Below are 24,060 nucleotides of genomic sequence, written 5' to 3'. Positions count from 1 at the left end.
TCGTATCTTTACTTGTCACAAACCTATTCAGATTTTCTTTTTTTTAGTCAATTTCAGTAATTTACATCTTTCTAGGAATTGTTCATTTTATGTGGTTATTTGATTTGTTAGCATACAGTTGTTTATAATATTTTTAAACCCTTTTTTATTTTTGTCAGGTCAGTAGGGATATTTCTTTTATTCCTGATTTTAGTAATTTGAGTCTTCTCCCTCTTCATTTGGAGCAGTAAAGCTAAAGTTTTGTCATTTAAAAAACTCTTTCAAAGACTACTCTTTGGTTTTACTGATCTTGTTCATTGTATTCTATTCTCTTTTATTTGTTTCTCCTCTTTTTAAATATTTCCCCCTTTTGCTTCATTTTACTTTACTCTTTTTCTACTTACTTAAGGTGGAAAGATAGGAATCTGATTTGAGATTTTTCTTATTTTTTTGGCCATCCAGTTTTATTGAGATATAATTGAAATGCAACACTATAAGTTTAAGCTGTACAGCAGAATAATTTGACTTACATACATCCTGAGATGATTACCACAGTAAGTTTAGTAGACATCAATCATCTCATATAAATACAAAGTAAAAGGAGAAAAATAATTTTTTCCTTGTGATGAAAACTCTTAACAACTTTCATATATAACATACAATAGTGTTAATTATATTAATCTTGTTGTATATTATATCCCTAGGACTTATAACTGGAAGTTTGTACCTTTTGACCACTTTAATCCAATTTCCCCTACTCTTACCCTTCTCTTCAAGTAACCACAAATCTGATTTCTTTTTCTATGACTGTTTGCTTTTTGAAGTATAACTGATCTATAACATTCTGTTAGCTCCCAGTGCATATCTAGTGATTCAGTGTTTCTATACATTACAAAATGATCACCACAATAAGACTAGTTAATATACAAAGATATTACATTGTTATTGACTATATTTCCCATGCCATACATTTCATCCCTGTGACTCATTTATTTTGTAACTGGAAGCTTATACCTGTTAATTTCTCCCACCTGTTTCACTCATCCCCTATGCCCTGTCCCTCTGGCAACCATCTCTTTGTTCTCTGTGTCTGTGACTCTGTTTCTGTTTTGTTATGTTTGTTCACTTGTTTTGTTTTTTAGATTCTACACATAAGTGAAATCATACAGTATTTGTCTTTCTCTGAACGATTTCACTTAGCATAATACTCTCTAGGTCATCCGTGTTGTCGCAAATGGCAACATCTAATTCATTTTTATGTCTGGGTAATATTCCATTATATATATATTTCTGTTTTTCTGCCAGTACCATGCTGTTTTAATCTCTGTAGCTTTGTAGTATAGTGTGAAGTCAGGGAGCCTGATACCTCCGGCTCCATTTTTCTTGCCCAATATTGCTTTGGCTATTTGGGGTCTTTTGTGTTTCCATACAAATTTTAAAATTAATTGTTCTAGGTCTGTGAAAAATGCCATTGGTATTTTAATAAAGATTGCATTGAATCTGTAGATTGCCTTGGTAGTATGGTCATTTTAACAATATTAATTCTTCTAGTACAAGAACACGGTATCTCTTTCCATCTGTTTGTGTCACCTTTAATTCTTTCATTGGGGTCTTATAGTTTTTGGAGTACAGGTCTTTTGTCTCCTTAGGTAAGTTTATTCCTCAGTATTTTATTCTTTTTGATGCAATAGTAAATGAGATTGTATATGGTGCTAAAGAACGTTTTTGTTTCATTCTTTTACATGTAGCTGTCAAGTTTTCCCAGCACCACTTATTAAAGAGACTGTCTTTTCTCCACTGTGTATTCTTACCTCCCTTGAGGCAGATTAATTGACCATAAGTGCGTGGGTTTATTTCTGGGCTGTCTGTCCTGTTCCACTGATCTATGCTTCTGTTTTTATGCCAGTGCCATACTGTTTTGACTACTGTAGATTTGTAGTGTAGTCTGAAATCAGGGAGTGTTTACTGTTGGCCAATAATTGTAAGCCATTTCCAATATATGCTCCCATAGCACAACTTGTACCTTCTGTACTCTGATACATATTACCTGTAGTCAGTTGAATAATGCCTGCCCAAAGACTTCAAATCCCAATTCTGGGAATTTGTAAAAGTTACTTGGGGAAGAGAGTCTTTGAAGATGCAGTTAAGTTAAGGATCTTGATAGGAGGAGATTATCCTGGATTATCTGGTCAGGCCCTACATTCCCTCATATAAGATGGGTCCTTGTAAATGAGAGACACAGAGGAGAAACACGTCAAAGAGAAGTCAATGTGATATGGCCTCAAGCCATGAATGCCGGCAACCTCCAGAGCCTGGAAAAGACAAAGAATGGATTCTTCCCTAGAGCTTTTAAAGGGAGACCAGCTCTGTCAACATCTTGATTTTGAACTTCTAGCTTCCAGGACTATGGGAGAATAAATTTGCCTTTTTGTAAGCCACCCATTTTGTGGTAATTTGTTACAGAAGCTACAGGAAATTAATATATAGCCGTAGCAATGATTTGTTTAATATTTTCTCTACTAGGCTGAAAACCACAAAAACCTGGGTTATCTGTCTCATACACTTTGATAACTTCAGCACCTAGCAGAATAGGGCTTGGCAGTAGTTGGTACTTTTAGGATATGTGCTGAAGGAATGAATTCATAGGCTATGATCCGTACATCACTCATAGTTTACTAACTGTACAAAATTACTGTATTTTTGGTTATCTGGCAAGGGAACTGAGAGGAAACTCTAAGTTTTATTTCTGAGAGAAAAGATGAAGTTTTGAGGGTAGTTTTGCTAGTCAGTGGACTTAGAATTTGGATTTCGAGATAAGGAAGAGTGGATGTTCTCTGAGGAGGAGGAGGTAGGCCAGGAGAGCTGGCGGGTGGACATCTGAAATGGTGCTTCCCTGACACTATCCTCTAAGTTTCAACTAATTTCCAGGCTGGTCACTGCTGTGGTTCATGCAGCTTCCCTGTCCTCTCACTGCACATTGGTCTTGCATCATAAGGCAATGAAGGATTATCCATGGAGCCCAGTGTAGAAGAAGAGATGGCTCAAGATGTTAAAGGAGAGAAATCAGAAAGGTCTGAAACCTAGTGAGGACCCACATGCATCACAGATAATTTGTGAGGGAGCACTTCAAATTTAACAAAGGTGGAACGCCTGGCTGTTTGGCCATATATAAAACTTAATGTATATAGTTATTTGAATATCCTGCTTTAGGCACTGCTGCTACTGAGACCTATTGTAAACCAGAAGAAATAAATAGATAAAATAAAAACCAAACTAACAAAAAGCATCAGGTGATTTGCTTTCAGTTTTGCAGTAAGCTCAGTCTGCTGGCACTACTGTTCAAAGAGGCTTTTGCCATTTGATTCATTGACTGCGTAATGATTTTGCTCAGGTTAATCATCTTCTTGTGTTGTATGCCAGCATCTATGGAACTGTCATGTTACTTGAGGTTATGCCTCAAGGTCTGACTAAGAACATTGTGTGAGAGTGTGTGTGTGTGCGTGTGTGTGTGTGTGTGTGTGTGTGTGTGTGTGTGTTTGCAAGTAGGAAACCCTTTCATTTCAGAAATGAAAATGCATCTACTGTGTTGTCATCATTAGACTAAGGGACAGATGGGTTAAAGGTTAAAAATGGGAGCTCTAGAGAGTATCTAGGTGTTAACTTTGGATCCTCCACTCAGAAGTAGTGAATTCATTCATGTGGCAGCCATGTAAGATTAAATTTATCTCTTATCTCATTCCAAACTTATTATTTATTCTTCTCAGTCATGTACGGAAACTTTTGGCTCTTTGCTGTCTTTCCCACTGCCATGACTTATCCCCTGCTTCAGCTCCCACCTATGTCAAATTCTGTTTCTTGCATGAAGTTGCTTCAGTAGAAGGTGACATCTTTATTCTCTGAACTCCCCTACTGCTTGACTATATTTTTATCATGATCATCAAAATGGCAAAAGCCACCACTTATTGACTGTTCACTATATGCCAAATATTGGGTTATATCCTTTACATACATTATTTCATTTAATGACTACAGGTCTGCGAAGGAGGTTCTATTATCCCTATTTTATAGGTGAGAAAACAAATTTCGAGATGTTTAAAAGATTTGCACAAAATGCACAACTTCTGAGTGGATGATCCAAAGTTCACACCTAGATCATCTCCAGAGCTCACATTTTTAACCTTTAACCCGTACTCTCCCTTAGTCTAATATGGATAGCAGAGTAGATGAATTTTCTTTCCTAGATTGTATGATATTAAGGGTAGAGGTTTCATATTATTTCTTTCATTTCTCTAATCACAATGCCCAGTACCCAGGGACACAATAGATATTGATTAGATAAGAAATCAATATCTAGAAGAAATTATTACAGCAAAAAAATTACTGGACCTTAATAATGTATTTCAGAGTAATTTAAGAAAGTTACACTGATGGTTACAACTAAGTCATTTTAAAATTTAAAAGATGGCATTAATGGGTAAGCGTGATTGACTATGCCAAATATCTTTTTTTCATGTTTCTTAAAGTTTTGTATGTAAATAATATATAAAATGAGATATTCAATCATAATTTTTTGAACTTTACTATCTAGATGATTTGGATCAGTTTATTAAAATGTTTTTGTCTAATGAACTTTCTGTGTCAACCTTATATATTAAATACATATTTCCATATTTCTTTATTAATCTTGTGCCTTTTTTTTTTTGGCTTTGTTTCCAGGATGGCGTAGGGGTAGATGAGAAGCTATCTTTGCGGCGGGTAGCTGTGGTTGAAGATTTCTTTGACATTATCTATTCAATGCATGTGGAAACAGGGCCAAATGGAGAACAAATTCGGAAACATGCTGGACAAAAGAGAACTTACAAAGCAGTAAGTTAAAAAAACAAAAAAAGAAAAGAAAAAGGCATGCATTTTGAAATTTGATATTATATGCTTATTAAATATTGTTTAAATAGCTATGAGTATTCTATCTTCAACATAAATTAGACTATATCATGGTCACACCCAACATTTAAACTATTACTATTGAATTCTATTTTGGTTGTATGTTCACTAAGTCTATTGCATATATTGCTAGAAACCTGTTTCTAGCATTATCATTTTCTTTTCTTTAAATGTGCATAAAATGTGGTAGTCCCAGTCAAATGCCCACAAATGGGAAGATTAGTTGTGTTATATATTCAATATATAATATGTGTTCAAATCATAATATATAAATTATCTACTGGAACATATGAACTTTTGTACTACCACTATTGTCTTAACAGTCCTTCCCCTTCAAAACATATTAATATGTTCAGGTATTTCTTATTTAATACTTATAGTCACATGAATAAGAAAATTTTATGTGCTTTTCTTGTGTTACCTTATATTAAATACATTTGCCCTGAAGGGTATGCCTTTCTTAATTTTCCAGTATAAGTTATTTAAAGATATGTGTTATTTTCATAGGCCTAGTGCCCTTGAACATTTAAAAATGAAAATATATAATGCTTTTATTGTAAATTATCTAGAAAACAGATGTAACTGTTAGATATCGAATATATATTGTCAAAATGGAGTTATATATTATTTCTAAAGTTTTTAATTATACTTACTGTTCGATCTAGACACTTTAATCTAGTTTTTTATTTAATTAAACATTTTATGAAATCATCTTACTATAGATAATTCATCCTTTCTAGGAAAATTGAAAAGTAAATTATTCTTTTCCAATATGAGCAAAGTGTACATCAGAAATACTTTATCAGCAATCAGAATAATATCCTTTTTTAAAATTTTTATTGAACTTTGCTTTTGGCTACCTTTATATTAACTGTTTTCAGCTATATTTATACACAATATCAGTCTGGATCCATTTTTTTTTCAGATACAGAAAAATGTGTGAAATGCTCAAAGTTTCAAATACAGGTACATATGTTTGAAAATTAGCTACTGAGCATAAGAAATAGCTTCTTTTCCATAACTATTTTTTGCTATATCTCCAGGGTCATATTGAATCTTTATAGTTGCATAATAACCCCTAATACATGTTGTATTTATCTCTCCTTCTCTATGGTTTTGTTTCTTGGCTGTTTCCAAATTGCATGGTTTGTGGGCAGGCACTATTGTAAGTTTCCTTACATAACTCTGCCACATAAACTTTCTTTTGACTTACATATCTGAGGAGACATCTTTATCATGACTAATGATAATGACCTAGCTTCTTAAGATACTTTTGTGTAGACTAATGTTACTGAACATACTCATTTTGCCTGCCTCCTAAGCCAGGGTTGTATCTCTGGATACTAATAGGGAAAAAAACTGTATATTGATCTACTAATATCACTAACTGTGTACTCTTATGATAATTCATTTTCACAAAATAGCTACCTAAACTTGATAGGACTTTGTAAGGTAGGAATACATAAGTTCAGTTGTATTCAATGAAAACAAACCAACAAAAAACAAGTGGCTTCACTGTCAGGAATAGTGTGGCAGCCAAATCTATTTAGGTGCCAAAAGCAATTTAAAGTGATTTAATCTTTGAAATCCACTTATTAGAGACCTTTAATTAAAAGAGAAATATGACATAAACCCAAGTCTCTCACCTGGTGTTTTCCTAAATGCAATGTAGAGAATCTGATCCACTGCCATAATGCATGCTAAACACTTCCAATAAATTGGTAAACACATTTCCAACATATATCATTTTGCATTAACATTTTGAAGATGTTTTCTGCATTTTGGGGTAGGGCTGGATACCAACTTTGAATGTATAAATAGTATCTGAAACATCATCCATTCCCTCTTGAGAATGTCCTATTTGAAGATTCTTTTCTTTCCCAAGTTTATTTTTTGTTTCCGCATCTAAAGTATTCTCACCTTTTCCTAATATCATGAAGGTTTCTTCTGGCCTCACCTTCTGCCTTCTGGTATTTCTCAACTGAATCCTAACTAGAAAACATTTCCATTTTATGGAGTAATAATAGATTGTAGGAAAAAAAAGAAAAAAACACTGCTGCATTGCCAGCAGAACCGTGCACATGACGCCACAATGAATTTAATTCTAATGTTAATATAAATGTTCAACTAATGGGGCATAAAACTAAATGCAATTTGAAATGAAATGGTGTAGTGCTATTAGGGCCCTGGACTGTTGGGTCAGAATTTAGTTCTCAATACTAATGCTGGAATTGGCTAGTCACTGGTAGAATTAGCTAGATACCTATTACAGTTATAATGGTTCCCATTAAGATTAATATTTTTTTCCTACTTCTAACACATTAGCTCATAGAGCATGCATGATTATTGACTTTCTTTTTCTCCCTTATCCTACATGACCAAGAAACCATACTTATACAGCTAATCATTAAAACGTGTCATTTTGTCTTAATAATATTACCAATAGATTTAGCGGTCATTTTATTTACTTTGCCTTTTTTGCAAATCTTTCTATGTTTTCACTCTGCAGGAAATGGTGGTCCTTTAATATTGGATTAACTTTTGAATGCTATTTGTTTTTACCTATCTGCAGTATATCATTCCTTGAAATATCTAGTCGTTATACAACTTAAATTTTATTGCAATCTGATCTGACTAGAGAAAAAAATTGGAGGGTGTATATTCTGTTACTCATGAGCTCTTTTTAAAAATCCACATAAAATGACACATTTTAGGAATAGGTAAAGGCTATCCTAAGTAATTTTTTTTAGTCGTTGAATTCTAGTGTCTTTTAGGTCTTTTCTTCCCCCCCTTCCTTTGTCCCTGTGTATATATTAACCTTTACTGGTGCACTGAATGTGTTTCCTTCAATATTTTTGGTTGATTTTCTACATTAACAGTGGAGGCGAAGTGTGAATCATTCAGGTATCACTTATCTTTGAACTTAAATATATCTTTCTACTGAAAATTGAATGTAAGTGTGCTTAGCAATTTGGAAAGTGACTTCAAAATTAATGTGGTAGCATTGTTTAAAAAAAAAATCATGAATGCAGGAAGTTGTCTTCTAGTCCTTAACTGTTCTCAGCTATTGTCTGAATTCTACCTTCAGGGAATATATGACTCTTCTCTAGTTGTCTTTTATGTCTTGCATTTCATCACAGGCTAAAGCACAGCTGCCTTTCCAGAAAGGTTTCTTCAGTTATGGTCCGATTAAAGATAAAGTTTCAAAACTCTTTCTTGCTACGTGTAAAATAAAAGTAACTGGTGGAAATCCAGGAACTAGCAGGGAAAGTCAGTGTTTTCAGTGGAGAGAACAGTCTGCATATATATGTGTATATGTACACACACACACACACAACTTGTGGTGTGATACAGTAAGTTTACATGTATTACTCACATACATAGCTGCCAATAATTACGTTCATTTAATTCCGAGTGGAGAGCATATGCTATAGCTAAAAGAAAATAGGCTAGAAGCCAGACAAACTCAGTTTCAAATTTCAAATCTAGTACTTCCTATCTGTGTCACTTTTGGCCAATTATTTACTTTTTTTCTCCTCCTGTTTAGAAGGAGATAATGATATGCATGGTGTGGCAAAATAAATGAGTTAATATGCATGAAGTGCTTTCCTTATGGTCAACTTTTGAATAATGTTTTTTCTTCTTTATCCAATCACTAGTCATGTTCCAGGTAGAAGGACAAACGGGACAATCAACATAGTTCCATTGTTGCCCTAATTATAATTATGGATATAATTTCCTCTGCTTGCCCCAACGCCTCCGTGTTGGGAGAGAGATGAATAGTAATAACTTAGGCATTCTCTTATGTACATCTTATAAATGTCACTGTCTCTGGCAGTCCACAGTGTAACTGTTCTCCAAGCTTTGACCGGGCTGAAGGGAAGCATGGAAGAAGCCAGGTTACCTGTGTTTAGGAGCTCTCCTGCTAGATGAAGTTTATGAGAATTTCAGTTATTTCATTTGCTTTTACCCAAGTTTCAGTCTTACGTTAATTTTAAATTGCTTTTCTGAAAAATTTTAAAATTGGATCTCTTTAAAGAATTTGCTTTCAATATGAATAGAATATTCCTTTCCAGGGACATGCTGTAGAAAAATAATATATTAGGCAGAATGTCTGTATCCCTACTCTGAATGTTAAAAAGGAAAAGTCTTTATTCTAGCAGGTCTATAACTCTTAACCTTAAAACTTCAGTTAGTGTCATTTTATCCTGTTCTGTTTTATTAATATCTATTGGTTCGGTGTCTCTACTGCTAAATGGGTTTTTTTTAACTTGCACCATTTGGGCTAATTTGCTATATCAAAATTCCCAGAATTCTTGTCAACTTAGAGTGAGGCAAATGACCAAAATTTGCAGCCATTGTGTTGTGAAAAAAAAACGCTAAATTAAAACTCAAAAGTCCCTAGCAATTAATTTACCCTCTTTTTGACTTAGGCCACAGTTTTTGCACATATAAAGTGAGGGGGCTATATTTCTGTTTTTTTTCCCAGCTCTGAAGGAATTACAGCAGTTTTCATGGTGTGTGTGGAGCCATTACTGTGGAAGGGACACAAGGAAAATAGTAACCAAAGTGAGCAAATAGGTTGGCACAAGAAATGTTCAAACATAGGGAAATGCCTCCTGCTCTTGGAAAAGTAGATTGGCTGATGAGCAAAGCAGAGAGATAGAAGATTTTGGCTTCATAATCATCTAGAGAGCTCTCCTATAAATAATAATAATGATGATGGTAATAATCACGAAAAGGATCTGTAGTCATTAGACTTCCTATATCTAGGATTTTAAAATAGTGATATAAGAAGAAAGGCCATAAAAATGACTCTCAAGTGTCAGCAGATTTTCACTGCTCTCCATTTTTGTTAAAAATTTTGCAGTAATCTGAACCATGTTGTCAACGGATGGCTACGTAAGTTATAATGTGATTTTAAGCGGCAGTGCAACAGATGTGACCACACCTAAAATTTCGTTGTAAACATAAATGATCCTGTGAACATCACTGTTGCTTGTCTTATAGTCCTATAGTCTGAGACACTGTTGAAATAGGGGGTTATATCTATTTCTGTGATTAGTACCAGGAACACCGTGCTCTCTAAGTACATTTCCCTTCCCTATCACAATGACTCAAGGTTTACAATTAGAATTTAATTTCTTTAGATTAAAGTGTTGACCTATATATCTTTATATGGACTTCAAATATCCTTGGGCAAGAGAAGCTAGAGAATAAATTAGGCTGATAGCAGTCACTGACATTTTGTATGATCATTTTGTAAATGTGTTTGTCTCTCATATCTAGCTGGGTTTAACTCAAGAATAGATAGGAAAGAAATGTGTGTCATGCCATACATAGACCTACTGATGTTCCAAGTAGCATAGCATCGTCCTGATTTTTGTGTGAACCCCAGTGTGGCATCATGAGTAATAGCCTTTGGCATGTATCTTATAGAAGTTGAGAACTCGTGTTATCAACATGAATTGATACTGGCTCATCAATATCTTGAGCTTTGGCTCAAGATGAGCCAAAATATTGGCTGTATTCCCCATATTGTACATCCTTGAGCCTGTCTTACACCCAGTAGTATGTACCTGCCACTCCTCCACTCCCATATTGCTCCTCCCCCCACAACTGGTAACCACTAGTTTGTTCTCTATATCTGTGAGTCTGCTTCTTTTTGTTATATTCACCAGTTAGTTGTAGTTTTTAGATTCCACACATAAGTGATATCATACAATGTTTGTCTTTCTCTGTCTGACTTATTTCCCTTTGCATAATGCCCTCCAAGTCCATCCATGTTGCTGCAAATGGAAAAATTTCGTTATTTTTTTTCTTTATTTATAGCTAGGGTCAAAGTTAAAAAAAAATCTTGTAGTCCCTAATGGTGGGGGACCATGTCTGTTTCTCATATTACTGTATAATCACGGCTTAGTAAAAGAACCATCTCATGGTAGAGTATTCCATAGATACTTGTTGAAGGAAAAAGATTTACCTCGTCTCTGTGAAGTCCTAGGCTTTTTGATACCAACTAAGTAGATGTTACTATAAATAGAGATAATGAAATAAGATCAGAGCTGTAGACGGTGGCTGTAAAGACCCTGCACTACACAACTCATGTTTACCTTGAACAGCACCCTGGATTTCTGCAATTTTGCAGGCTATGAATAAGGTAAAAAAATTATTTAACACAAGTGCTTCCCCCTTGCTTTTCAGGGAAAACTTTGAGGCTGCATTAAATTATGCTATCATCTTAGAGGCAGGATATAAACACATCACTTACATTTCCATATATTGGTTTATTTCTTACCAGATGCACACCCATATCCACATATCCCCCCACACACATAATAGGTTTTATAAAGGTGATTATTACTAAATATTGAACAGCTAGTAAACACAGTACACATAATATTAAACCTACATTTATGTAGGAACGGTCTCATTGTTTTAGATAACTAAAAATATTATTCAGACTAAGAAGTCAGATGTGTAAAATCATCTCAGAAGGAAAAAATAAATCAGTGGCATGAGAATTAGAGTTATTAAATAACAATCTTAAAACAGAAGAATAGTGTTCTGCCATTCATCAAAATTGATTTATTTCTTATGTAGGTGTAGTGAGAATTATCACAGGTGAGCAGAGTAACAGTGCAAATCCTGTATACTCAGAACCTTTCTTTTAGGTAGTAGAGACCGTCAAAAGACATCACTCGCCCAAACCAGTTTATCACCAACTAATGTCACAAACCCTGTCATTAATAATTTTCGTATTATTATGAATAGGTATATTCCTTGAAAGGGAATTAACCTTCTGGAGAAGCAGCATTAACTCTTCATGTCCAGCCTGATAAATTGCTACTTTAGTGCACCCTTGTGGTGAAAATGTGCTAATGCAGCTTTTAAAACTACTCGGAAGATTAGTACCTACTAGTGGGTGATTCTTCTTCAGATCCAGAGGTTCCTGGGTACTGTGATGATGAAATAAATAATATCTCTTGAATTTCTTACAGTATATGCACCTGTATAAATACCTATATATGTATTTAATTGGGATAAAATATAATAGGAAAGAGGGCTATGACATGGGCTTTTGGTATGATGTAACAAAAAGAAAATGGTGCCAGCTTTGATGTCAGCTAGACTTGGGTTCAAATCCTGATTAGGTAAGTTCTATATGTGTGATTTGGGTATGTGTTATTTTTAGGGCTGCTTTGAGGCTCATAAGTAATGTATGTAAAGGTTTTAACTTAATAATTGCTTCAAACATATTATGATAGTGAGGTAATGTGATTTTTTTAAAAATATGGCATTGTTTGTGGGGTAACAGATGCTATAAACAATTTTTTTTCTATTAACTAGATATTGAGAGGTATATTTCTTTCTTTGTATCATCTGTGATCCCCAGTGGCCCAAGGATAACACGCACCCATGTCTTCATTCATGACTTTTCCAGAATTGAAAGTGTTATTCACTAACTTCATCTGCTGCAATTTTAGTCAGTTCACCATAAGTAAAGAGTGACGAGCCCTTACCTGTTTTTTATGTTTATCTGCTCTACTCCTCATCCTCTCCTCTACCTTCATTTTTCTGGGAATGTCCTCTCCCACATCACAGCCATATTTGAGCATTGCTCTGTTCCTTAACCCTAGCAATCGGAAAGGAGGTGAATCATAAAAAAAACAGATTTTGAGAATTTGGAATTTGGACCAAGAAATTTCTGTCTTGGTGTGTTTTAATTCTTCAGTGGAGAACATATGAACGTGATATCTTTTGCTATATGTATCCATTAGTTGCATAGTTATTTGTGTAGTCTAAAGCAGTATTTCTCAATAGGGCACTATAGACTTTGGGGTCAGACAGTTGGCATTGCCCCAAGTACTCAGAGCTTTATCCTTAACCCCTGGGGTCTAAGTTTCAGCAACACAAGTCGCAGTTATTCCGTTTTCAAAAGTCACCTTGTTACTGAACACAAGTTCATGTGCCCAACACATGGTGAGGCCAAATAAACCAAAACGTTGGAGTTGGGAGCAGAGAAAGGTTTATTGGAAGCCCATGCAAGGAGACAGGTGGCTCGTGCCCCAAAACCCCCAAACCCCTGGAAGGGTTTCAGTAAAGCACTTTTAAAGGCAAGGTGAGGGAGGGGTGTGGTTAGTTGTTGCAAACTTCTTGGTGTCGGATTCCTTTGTTCTTGTAGCGGTCCCCTTAGGTCAGGTTACCATGTTTCTGCAAACCTCCAACAAGACGAATGCTATGCTCTGCGCTGCAACTTTTTATCTCTATATGAATGGACTCTTAAAGGCCAGAGCCTTGAGGATAGGCTATCCTGTATATTTCAGGCTATAGGCAACATTCTTTTACTAAAGGCCCAAGGCCAGCATGACCAAGCACCGGCAACAGAGCACAAAGGTTAAGGTAAAAGGAGCAGATCTAATATGGAGCCAGACTTGTTCTTCCCTATTGTAACCTCTAGAGCAAAGTAAACAAGCAGTCTTTTTTTTTTTTTTTCTTTCATAAATTTATTTAGCGTTTAAAATTTAACAATTTAATATATATATAATTGCTTTACATGGTGTGTTAGTTTCTGCTTTATAACAAACTGAATCAGTTATACATATACATATGTCCCCATGTCTCTTCCCTCTTGCATCTCCCTCACTCCCACCTTCCTTATCACACCCCTCTACGTGGTCACAAAGCACCGAGCTGATCTCCCTGTGCTAGGCGGCTGCTTCTCACTAGCTATCTATTTTACGTTTGGTGGTGTACATATGTCCATGCCACTCTCTCGCTTTGTCACAGCTCACCCTTCCCCCTCCCCATATCCTCAAGTCCATTCCCTAGTAGGTCTGTGTCTTTATTCCTGTCTTACCCCTAGGTTCTTCATGACATTTTTTTTTCTTAAATTCCATATATATGTGTTAGCATACGGTATTTGTCTTTCTCTTTCTGACTGACTTCACTCTGTATGACAGACTGTATGTCCATCCACCTCATTAAAAATAGCTCAACTTTGTTTCTTTTTATGGCTGAGTAATATTCCGTTGTATATATGTGCCACATCTTCTTTATCCATTCATCCGATGATGGGCACTTAGGTTGTTTCCATCTCCTGGCTATTATAAATAGAGCTGCAATGAACATTTTGGTACATGACTCTTTGAATTATGGTTTTCTCAGGGGTATATGCCCAGTAGTGGGATTGCTGGATCATATGGTAGTTCTATTTGTAGTTTTTTAAGGAACCTCCATACTGTTCTCCATAGTGGCTGTACCAATTCACATTCCCACCAGCAGTGCAAGAGGGTTCCCTTTTCTTCACATCCTCTCCAGCATTTATTGTTTCTAGATTTTTTGATGATGGCCATTCTGACTGGTGTGAGATGATAACTCATTGTAGTTTTGATTTGCATTTCTCTAATGATTAATGATGTTGAGCATTCTTTCATGTGTTTGTTGGCAGTCTGTATATCTTCTTTGGAGAAATGTCTATTTAGATCTTCTGCCCATTTTTGGATTGGGTTATTTGTTTTTTTGTTACTGAGCTGCATGATCTGCTTGTAAATTTTGGAGATTAATCCTTTGTCAGTTGCTTCATTTGCAAATATTTTCTCCCATTCTGAGGGTTGTCTTTTGGTCTTGTTTATGGTTTCCTTTTCTGTGCAAAAGCTGTGCAGTATCATTAGGTCCCATTTGTTTATTTTTGTTTTTATTTCCATTTCTCTAGGAGGTGGGTCAAAAAGGATCTTGCTGTGATTTATGTCATAGAGTGTTCTGCCTATGTTTTCCTCTAAGAGTTTGATAGTTTCTGGCCTTACATTTAGGTCTTTAATCCATTTTGAGCTTATTTTTGTGTATGGTGTTAGGGAGTGATCTAATCTCATACTTTGACATGGACCTGTCCAGTTTTCCCAGAACCACTTATTGAAGAGGCTGTCCTTTCTCCACTGTACATTCCTGCCTCCTTTATCAAAGATAAGGTGACCATGTGTGCGTGGGTTTATCTCTGGGCTTTCTATCCTGTTCCATTGATCTATCTTTCTGTTTTTGTGCCAGTACCATACTGTCTTGATTACTGTAGCTTTGTAGTATAGTCTGAAGTCAGGGAGCCTGATTCCTCCAGCTCTGTTTTTCGTTCTCAAGATTGCTGTGGCTATTCGGGGCCTTTTGTGTTTCCATACAAATTGTGAAATTCGTTGTTCTAGTTCTGTGAAAAATGCCAGTGGTAGTTTGATAGGGATTACATTGAATCTGTAGATTGCTTTGGGTAGTAGAGTTATTTTCACAATGTTGATTCTTCCAATCCAAGAACATGCTATATCTCTCCATCTGTTTGTATCATCTTTAATTTCTTTCATCAGTGTCATAATTTGCTGCATACAGGTCTTTTGTCTCCTTAGGTAGGTTTACTCCTAGGTATTTTATACTTTTTGTTGCAGTGGTAAATGGTAGTGTTTTCTTGATTTCACTTTCAGATTTTTCATCATTAGTGTATAGGAATGCCAGAGATTTCTGTGCATTAATTTTGTATCCTGCTACTTTACCAAATTCATTGATTAGCTCTAGTAGTTTTCTGGTAGCGTCTTTAGGATTCTCTCTGTATAGTATCATGTCATCTGCAAACAGTGACAGCTTTACTTCTTCTTTTCCGATTTGGATTCCTTTTATTTCCTTTTCTTCTCTGATTGCTGTGGCTAAAACTTCCAAAACTATGTTGAATAAGAGTGGGGAGAGTGTGCAACCTTGTCTTGTTCCTGATCTTAGTGGAAATGCTTTCAGTTTTTAACCACTGAGGACGATGTTGGCTGTGGGTTCATATATGGCCTTTATTATGTTGAGAAACGTTCCCTCTATGCCTACTTTCTGGAGGGTTTTATCATAAATGGGTGTTGAATTTTGTCGAAAGCTTTCTCTGCATCTATTGAGGTGATCATACGGTTTTTCTCCTTCAATTTGTTAATATGGTGTATCACATTGATTGATTTGCATATATTGAAGAATCCTTGCATTCCTGGAATAAACCCCACATGATTGTCGTGTATGATCCTTTTAATGTGCTGTTGAATTCCGTTTGCTAGTATTTTGTTGAGGATTTTTGCATCTATGTTCATCAGTGATATTGGCCTGTAGTTTTCTTTCTTTGTGACATCCTTGCCTGGTTTTGGTATCAGGGTGATGGTGGCCTCGTAGAATGAGTTTGGGAGTGTTCCTCCCTCTGCTATTTTTTGGAAGAGTTTGCGGAGGATAGGTGTTAGCTCTTCTCTAAATGTTTGATAGAATTTGCCTGTGAAGCCATCTGGTCCGGGGCTTTTGTTTGTTGGAAGATTTTAAATGACAGCTTCAATTTCAGTGCTTGTGATTGGTCTGTTCATATTTTCTATTTCTTCCTAATTCAGTCTTGGCAGGTTGTGCATTTCTAAGAATTTGTCCATTTCTTCCAGGTTGTCCATTTTATTGGCATAGAGTTGCTTGTAGTAATCTCTCATGATCCTTGGTATTTCTGCAGTGTCAGATGTTACTTCTCCTTTTTCATTTCTAATTCTATTGATTTGAGTCTTCTCCCTTTTTTCTAGATGAGTCTGGCTAATGGTTTATCAATTTTGTTTATCTTCTCAAAGAACCAGCTTTTAGTTTTGTTAATCTTTGCTATCGTTTCCTTCATTTCTTTTTCATTTATTTCTGATCTGATCTTTATGATTTCTTTCCTTCTGCTAACTTTGGGCTTCTTTTGATCTTCTTATCTAATTGCTTTAGGTGCAAGGTTAGGTACTTTATTCGAGATGTTTCCTGTTTCTTAAGGTAGGATTGTATAGCTATAAACTTCCCTCTGAGAACTGCTTTTGCTGCATCCCATAGGTTTTGGGTCTTCGTGTCTCCATTGTCATTTGTTTCTAGGTATTTTTTTATGTCCTCTTTGATTTCTTCAGTGATCACTTCGTTATTAAGTAGTGTATTGTTTAGCCTCCATATGTTTGTATTTTACAGATCTTTTCCTGTAATTGATATCTAGTCTAATAGCGTTGTGGTCGGAAAAGATACTTGATACAATTTCACTTTTCTTAAATTTACAAGGCTTGATTTGTTACCCAAGATATGATCTATCTGGGAGAATGTTCCATGAGCATTTGAGAAAAATGTGTGTTCTGTTGTTTTTGGATGGAATGTCCTATAAATATCAATTAAGTCCATCTTGTTTAATGTATCATTTAAAGATTCTGTTTCCTTATTTATTTTCATTTTGGATGATCTGTCCATTGGTGAAAGTGGGGTGTTAAAGTCCCCTACTATGACTGTGTTACTGTCGAATTCCCATTTTATGGCTGTTAGTATTTGCCTTATGTATTGAGGTGCTCCTATGTTGGGTGCATAAATATTTACAATTGTTATATCTTCTTCTTGGATCGATCCCTTGATCATTATGTAGTGTCCTTCTTTGTGTCTTATAATAGTGTTTGTTTTAAAGTCTATTTTGTGTGATATGAGAATTGCTACTCCAGCTTTCTTTTGGTTTCCATTTGCATGGAATATCTTTTTCCATCCCCTTTCAGTCTGTATGTGTCTCTAGGTCTGAAGTTGGTCTCTTGTAGACAGCATATATATGGGTCTTGTTTTTGTATCCGTTCAGCCAATCTGTGTCTTCTGGTGGGAGCATTTAGTCCATTTACATTTAAGGTAATTATCGATATGTAGGTTCGTCTTCCCATTTTCTTAATTGTTTTGGGTTCGTTATTGTAGGTCTTTTCCTTCTCTTGTGTTTCTTGCCTAGAGAAGTTCCTTTAGCATTTGTTGTGAAGCTGGTTTGGTGGTGCTGAACTCTCTCAGCTTTTGCTTGTCTCTACAGGTTTTAATTTCTCCATCTAATCTGAATGAGATCCTTGCTGGGTAGAGTAATCTTGGTTGCAGGTTTTTCTCCTTCATCACTTTAAATATGTCCTGCCAGTCCCTTCTTGCTTGCAGAGTTTCTGCTGAAAGATCAGCTGTTAACTTTATGGGGATTTCCTTGTGTGTTATTTGTTTTTTTTCTCTTGCTGCTTTTAATATGTTTTCTTTGTATTTAATTTTTGACCGTTTGATTAATATGTGTCTTGGCGTGTTCCTCCTTGGATTTATCTGTATGGGACTCTGTGCTTCCTGGACTTGAGTAACTATTTCCTTTCCCATATTAGGGAAGTTTTCAACTATAATCTCTTCAAATATTTTCTCAGTCCCTTTCTTTTTCTCTTCTTCTTCTGGAACCCCTATAATTCGAATGTTGGTGCGTTTAATGTTGTCCCAGAGGTCTCTGAGACTGTCCTCAGTTCTTTTCATTCTTTTTTCTTTATTCTGCTCTGCAGTAGTTATTTCCACTATTTTATCTTCCAGGTCACTTATCCGTTCTTCTGCCTCATTTATTCTGCTATTGATCCCATCTAGAGTATTTTTCATTTCATTTATTGTGTTGTTCATCATTGTCTGTTTCATCTTTATTTCTTCTAGGTCCTTGTTAACTGCTTCTTGCATTTTGTCCATTCTATTTCCAAGATTTTGGATCATCTTTACTATCATTATTCTGAACTCTTTTTCATAGTTCCCGTTGTTTTTGGTGTCTGTCCCCAGTGGCTAAAGTTGGTTCAGTGGGTTGTGTAGGCTTCCTGGTGGAGGGGACTAGTGCCTGTGTTCTGGTGGGTGAGGCTGGATCTTGTCTTTCTGCTGGGCAGGTCCATGTGTTGTGGTGTGTTTTAGGGTGTCTGTGGATTTATTATGATTTTAGGCAGCCTCTTTGCTAATGGGTGGGGTTGTGTTCCTGTCTTGCTAGTTGTTTGGCATAGGGTGTCCAGCACTGTAGCTTTCTGGTCGTTGAGTGAAGCTGAGTGCTGGTGTTGAGATGGAGATCTCTGAGAGATTTTCGCTGTTCGATATTATGTGGACCTTGGAGGTCTCTTGTTGACCAGTGTCCTGAAGTTGGCTCTCCCACCTCAGAGGCACAGCACTGCCTCCTGGCTGCAGCACCAAGAGCCTTTCATCCACACGGCTCAGAATAAAAGGGAGAAAAAGTAGAAAGAAAGAAAGAAAGAAAGAACAAAGAAAGAAAAAGAAAGAAAGAAAAAGAGAGAAAGAAGGAAAGAAAGAAAGAGGGAAAGAAGGAAGGAAAGGAGGGAGGTAGGAAGGAAGGAGGGAAGGAAAGAAAGAAAGAAAAGAAAATAAAGATAAAATAAAATAAAGTTATTAAAATAAAAAATAATTATTAAGAAAAAAAATTTTTTAAAGAAAAAAAAGTGGATGGATAGAACCCTAGGACAAATGGTGGAAGCAAAGCTGTACAGACAAAGTCTCACACAGAAGCATACACATACACACTCACAAAAAATGGAAAAGGGGAAAATATAATAAATCTTGCTCTCAAAGTCCACCTCCTCAATTTGGGATGATTCGTTGTCTATTCAGGTATTCCACAGATGCAGGGTATATCAAGTTGATTGTGGAGCTTTAATCCGCTGCTTCTGAGGCTGCTGGGAGAGATTTCCCTTTCTCTTCTTTGTTTCCACAGCTCCCGGGGCTCAGCTTTGGATTTGGCCCCGCCTCTGCTTGTAGGTCGCCAGGGGGCGTCTGTTCTTCGCTCAGACAGGATGGGGTTAAACGAGCAGCTGCTTCGGGGACTCTGGCTCACTTAGGCCGGCGGGAGGGAGGGGTATGGATGCGGGGCGAGCCTGCGGCGGCAGAGGCCGTCGTGACGTTATACCAGCCTGAGGCGCGCCGTGCGTTCTCCCGGGGTAAGTTGTCCTTGGATCCCGGGACCCTGGCAGTGGCGGGCTGCACAGGCTCCCCGAAAGGGGGGTGTGGAGAGTGACCTGTGCTGGCACATAGGCTTCTTGGAGACGGCAGCAGCAGCCTTAGCGTCTGATGCCCGTCTCTGGGGTGCGCGCTGTTAGATGCGGCTCGCGCCCGTCTCTGGAGCTCCTTTAAGCAGCGCTCTTAATCCCCTCTCCTCGTGCACCAGGAAACAAAGAGGCAAGAAAAAGTCTCTTGCCTCTTCGGCAGGTCCAGACTTTTCCCCGGACTCCCTCCCGTCTAGCCGTGGCGCACTAACCCCCTGCAGGCTGTGTTCACGCCGCCAACCCCAGTCCTCTCCCTGCGCTCTGCCTAAAGCCTGAGCCTCAGCTCGCAGCCCCGCCCGCCCCAGCGGGTGAGCAGACAAGCCTGTCAGGCTGGTGAGTGCCGGTCGGTCGGCACTGATCCTCTGTGCGGGAATCTCTCCGCTTTGCCCTCCACATCCCTGTTGCTGCGCTCTTCCCCGCGGCTCCGAAGCTTTCCCTCTCAGCCACCTGCAGTCTCTGTCCGCGAAGGGGCTTCCTAGTGTGTGGAAAACATCCCTGCTTCACAGCTCCCTTCCACTGGTGCAGGTCCCGTCCCTATCCTTTTGTCTCTGTTTATTCTTTTTTCTTTTGCCCTACCCAGGTACGTGGGGACTTTCTTGCCTTTTGGGAGGTCTGAGGTCTTCTGCCGGCGTTCAGTAGGTGTTCTGTAGGAGTTGTTCCACGTGTAGATGTATTACTGGTGTATCTGTGGGGAGGAATGTGATCTCCACGTCTTACTCTTCCGCCATCTTCAGGAAAAATTTTCACCTCCATTTTTCTTCCGTTTCCTCTCATATGGCTAAATCTTGCCTGCTTTAAGTGACTGTGGCAGCAGTATTCTTGGCCACCTGTTGTAAAAGAAGTGCTGTCTTCCCACTGCCTAGCAGGTCTTAGTGAGGGTAACGTTTAACCAAGGAAGCTGCAGCAGGAGCCCAGGAAAACTTGAACATGCCGTTGAATTCTAGACCAGAAAGGCTGGATTCAACTTGTTCTCCCCTAAGCCCCAGAAAAAACACTAATATATCACAGAATATACATTCTTCAGGAAACATCAAGAGAAGGAGTCATTTCCCCACTCTTCCATGTGTGTAATTGTATATTTTAATATAGCTATTCATGCTGCAAGTAATTGTATAAATATTTGCTTTGCAGAGCCATTTTATTTACATGCAACATTTAAAAATACTCTTTATTTTACTATTAGGAAACACATATGAAGAAAAACTTTTTCAGTGCCCGTCTGCTCATTTTTTCATCTAATGTAAGAGTTCCCTGTTATGACAATCTGTTCCTTAACAGCCAGATATTCTAACATAAAAAGAGACACGAAAACATCACCCATAACTTTGGAGACATACCTCCAGATTATTGGACTCTCTCTCTTTTCGATATTGTCACATTTGCTCAGTTGATGACTATTTTAATAATTGTAAAATACAACTCCAAGTTAAAGATGTTCATCATTATAATGAAGATAAAACAATAGAAAATAAAGTTATTTTCTGCAAAGCAATATAGCTAAATTTGAAGTGTTATCAGTGGAGCAAAAACTATTTCTAATGAGAAGGAATTAGCTATAATTAACTTAAATCACGTTCTATTTCTTGTTTGCCTACACGTCGATGTACTAATGCATGGTGATGTGGTGCCCAATTCATACGATGTTGCCCTGGAATGCTGTTACCGCTTTCTGTTTTCCTCCTCTAGTTCCTTTTCATCATATAGCAGATTTCTGTGCCTTGGCCCAGGCTCACTGTCTTTGCCTCTTGCCTCGCGCTTTTACCATTACCCTATCCCTGGAGGATACAGACTGCACCTCGTTCACTTTTTATTCCTCTTGCTCTTCATTTGATGCATTTGCCTCAGATTTCCAACTTGCTTTTAGCTGTCTAAAATTTGACCCGAACTGTCTAAAAATAGTCCTGCCTGCTTTAGACCTCCTTTGAATTTGCAGCCTTCATTTTAAACTTGACCACATAACTACCATCTTCTGTCAACACCACAGCAGATATCTTTGGACTGACAGGCTGCATCCCTCTGCTTTAGACCAGTGTTTTTCACATTATGTATCACAACCCATTAGTGAGTTTTCAAGCCAATTTAGTGGGTTATGATAACTTTAAAAAATGAAATACAAGAAAATAGAAATGGTCTGTTTTATTGTTGAAATGTGTATATGTGCTGGTTTATGATATAAAATATATTTCTACCGGTGCTGTTGGTCTAAAAAGTTGGAAAATATTGCTTTCAATGGGCACTGTGATATCAGATTGCCTGCAGATGCCCAGTAATCACTTCCACCTACCCTGCTTCTCACTTCTGCTCTTGGTATATTCTTAGATCTTCCTGACATAACAATTTGTTCCAAATTTAAGATTATCTTTGGACTCTAACCCATATTTTCATTCATCTTAGATAAATGTACCGTATAAGGTTGTCAGATTTAACAAATACAGGATGCCCAGTTATATTTGAATTTCAGATAAATGATAATTTTTGATATGTTATTCCCAATATCACATGTTTATCTGGAATTCACATTTAATTGTGTGTGCTGTATTTTATCTAGGAACCTTAATACTCTTCAAAAAGCAACCCAAGATATTTCAGACTGGGCTAGGCCACCCCCTTCCCCCTTAACTAAATGAAAAAGACAAGAGGAGCTGATGAATGGGTGTGATGACTGAATATACAGAAAGTACTCAGAGAAGAATGAAGGGAAATAGTAGACAGTGATATGAACTGAAAATAGCATGTTGGAGTAGGTGATAACAGTACCAGAGTGCAACAAAACAAGCAATACTTTGGGATTGTTAGGAGCCCAACTAAAACGTGAGAATCTGCCACCAGGGGGGCAGTGGCATGTTTGGAGCTGAAGTGCAAATCTGGCAGCATCCTAGTTTCAGTATTGGAGATATTGTTAAGGTACAGGAATTCATTTGGTTATTTATCAGGTGTTTAGAGGTCAAACAGATACAATTAAACAGGAAGTGTTTCTGAAATAGTAGTTAGGGTTTGGAAGCAAAAATTGTTGAGGGTCAGAGTAAATGCAAATTTGATTAGGCAGGCCAAATGTCTGGCTTTTTGTTTAATTGATTATTGCTATGAATACACTTTTTAACCTAAGAGTATTTATGCTGAGTCCTGATCAAAGCATTTTTCGGAATCTCTTCAAACTTAACCAAACAATTACCAACAGGTGATTCCAATAATTTGATATAGCTGGGCCCATTAGTGGTGTAGAACCATATCTCACAGCCTTCAGGGATAATTATAGTGCCTATGCACTTAATAGATATTTGTTCAGTAAATAAATGTTTAGATGAAAAATGTCTTCATCTGTGTAAGACTGTTTCCACGTGCAACTCCCCAGATTAATAAATTCCTCTGTAGAAGTATAATGATGTTCGCTGCTTACCTTTTCTCACGCATGCAATGGGTAAAAGAGAATCCATATAAATATAAGAGAAAACCATTGGCTGGACTTTTCAGTTTTGTAACACATCTCTAAAAATATCTGGGGCAAATGTTATAGTGTTTGTAAAGCTTTATATGTATATGATATGGGTGTGTGTATATATATATATATATGTATTTTTTTTCCTAATTCCCTCTCTTCAGATGTATTCAAAAATATACAATGTATAAACCAGGTAAAGACACAGTGGCCCTTGTTGAACTGGAGATAGTCCCCATAAACAAGACTTCCCTTCCTTAGATAGGGGTCTCTCTGGACTATGGTGTCTTTGTGAATCAGGACATATGAGGTCTTTAATAGCGTTTGGATTTATAGGTTCTGTTCAGTTACATTTTAATTTTATTAGTTTTTGTTTGTTTTTTGTTTTTCGTTTTTGCGGTACTTGGGGCTCTCACTGTTGTGGCCTCTCCCGCTGCGGAGCACAGGCTCCGGACGAGCAGGCCCAGCGGCCATGGCTCACGGGCCCAGCTGCTCCGCGGCATGTGGGATCTTCCCGGACTGGGGCACGAACCCGTGTCCCCTGCATCGGCAGGTGGACTCTCAGCCACTGCGCCACCAGGGAAGCCCCTATTTTAATTTTATTAGTTTTTAAAAATAAATTTCTACAGCTTCGTTATCCAGTTATGTACATTGCAGGTGGTTTGTGATAGTATATCACAGTATTAAATATTAAATATCACAATAGCGATGTGATAAACAAATTTCATTAGGAGACTATTTCTTTATTCATAATTTCAAGAGTTTCACAAGAGAAAAATGTTAAAAATTTGGCCCTGAAGGCAAATTCTTCCATGAGTGTACTGCAAGTTATTTGGCAAAAAAAAAAAAAAAAAAGTTTTAATG

The 24,060-nt window shown here is 37.1% G+C and overlaps 1 protein-coding gene across 3 annotated transcripts in view; it reads left to right on the top strand.

Annotated features, from left to right (window-relative positions):
• The window catches only part of NOL4 (nucleolar protein 4), a 395,622-nt gene that overhangs the window by 99,115 nt on the left and 272,447 nt on the right, over window positions 1-24,060 (top strand). For all 3 annotated transcript variants that reach the window (XM_007455174.1, XM_007455173.1, XM_007455172.1), the window contains exon 2: window positions 4,696-4,845. In XM_007455174.1, the coding sequence (XP_007455236.1) occupies window positions 4,696-4,845 (150 nt within the window). The remainder of the gene's footprint in view (window positions 1-4,695; window positions 4,846-24,060) is intronic.

This window comes from Lipotes vexillifer, unplaced genomic scaffold (genome assembly GCF_000442215.2).
Source record: "Lipotes vexillifer unplaced genomic scaffold, Lipotes_vexillifer_v1.1 scaffold90, whole genome shotgun sequence".
NCBI classification, from domain to species: domain Eukaryota; kingdom Metazoa; phylum Chordata; class Mammalia; order Artiodactyla; family Lipotidae; genus Lipotes; species Lipotes vexillifer.
This window is presented reverse-complemented; position numbering and strand designations above follow the sequence as displayed.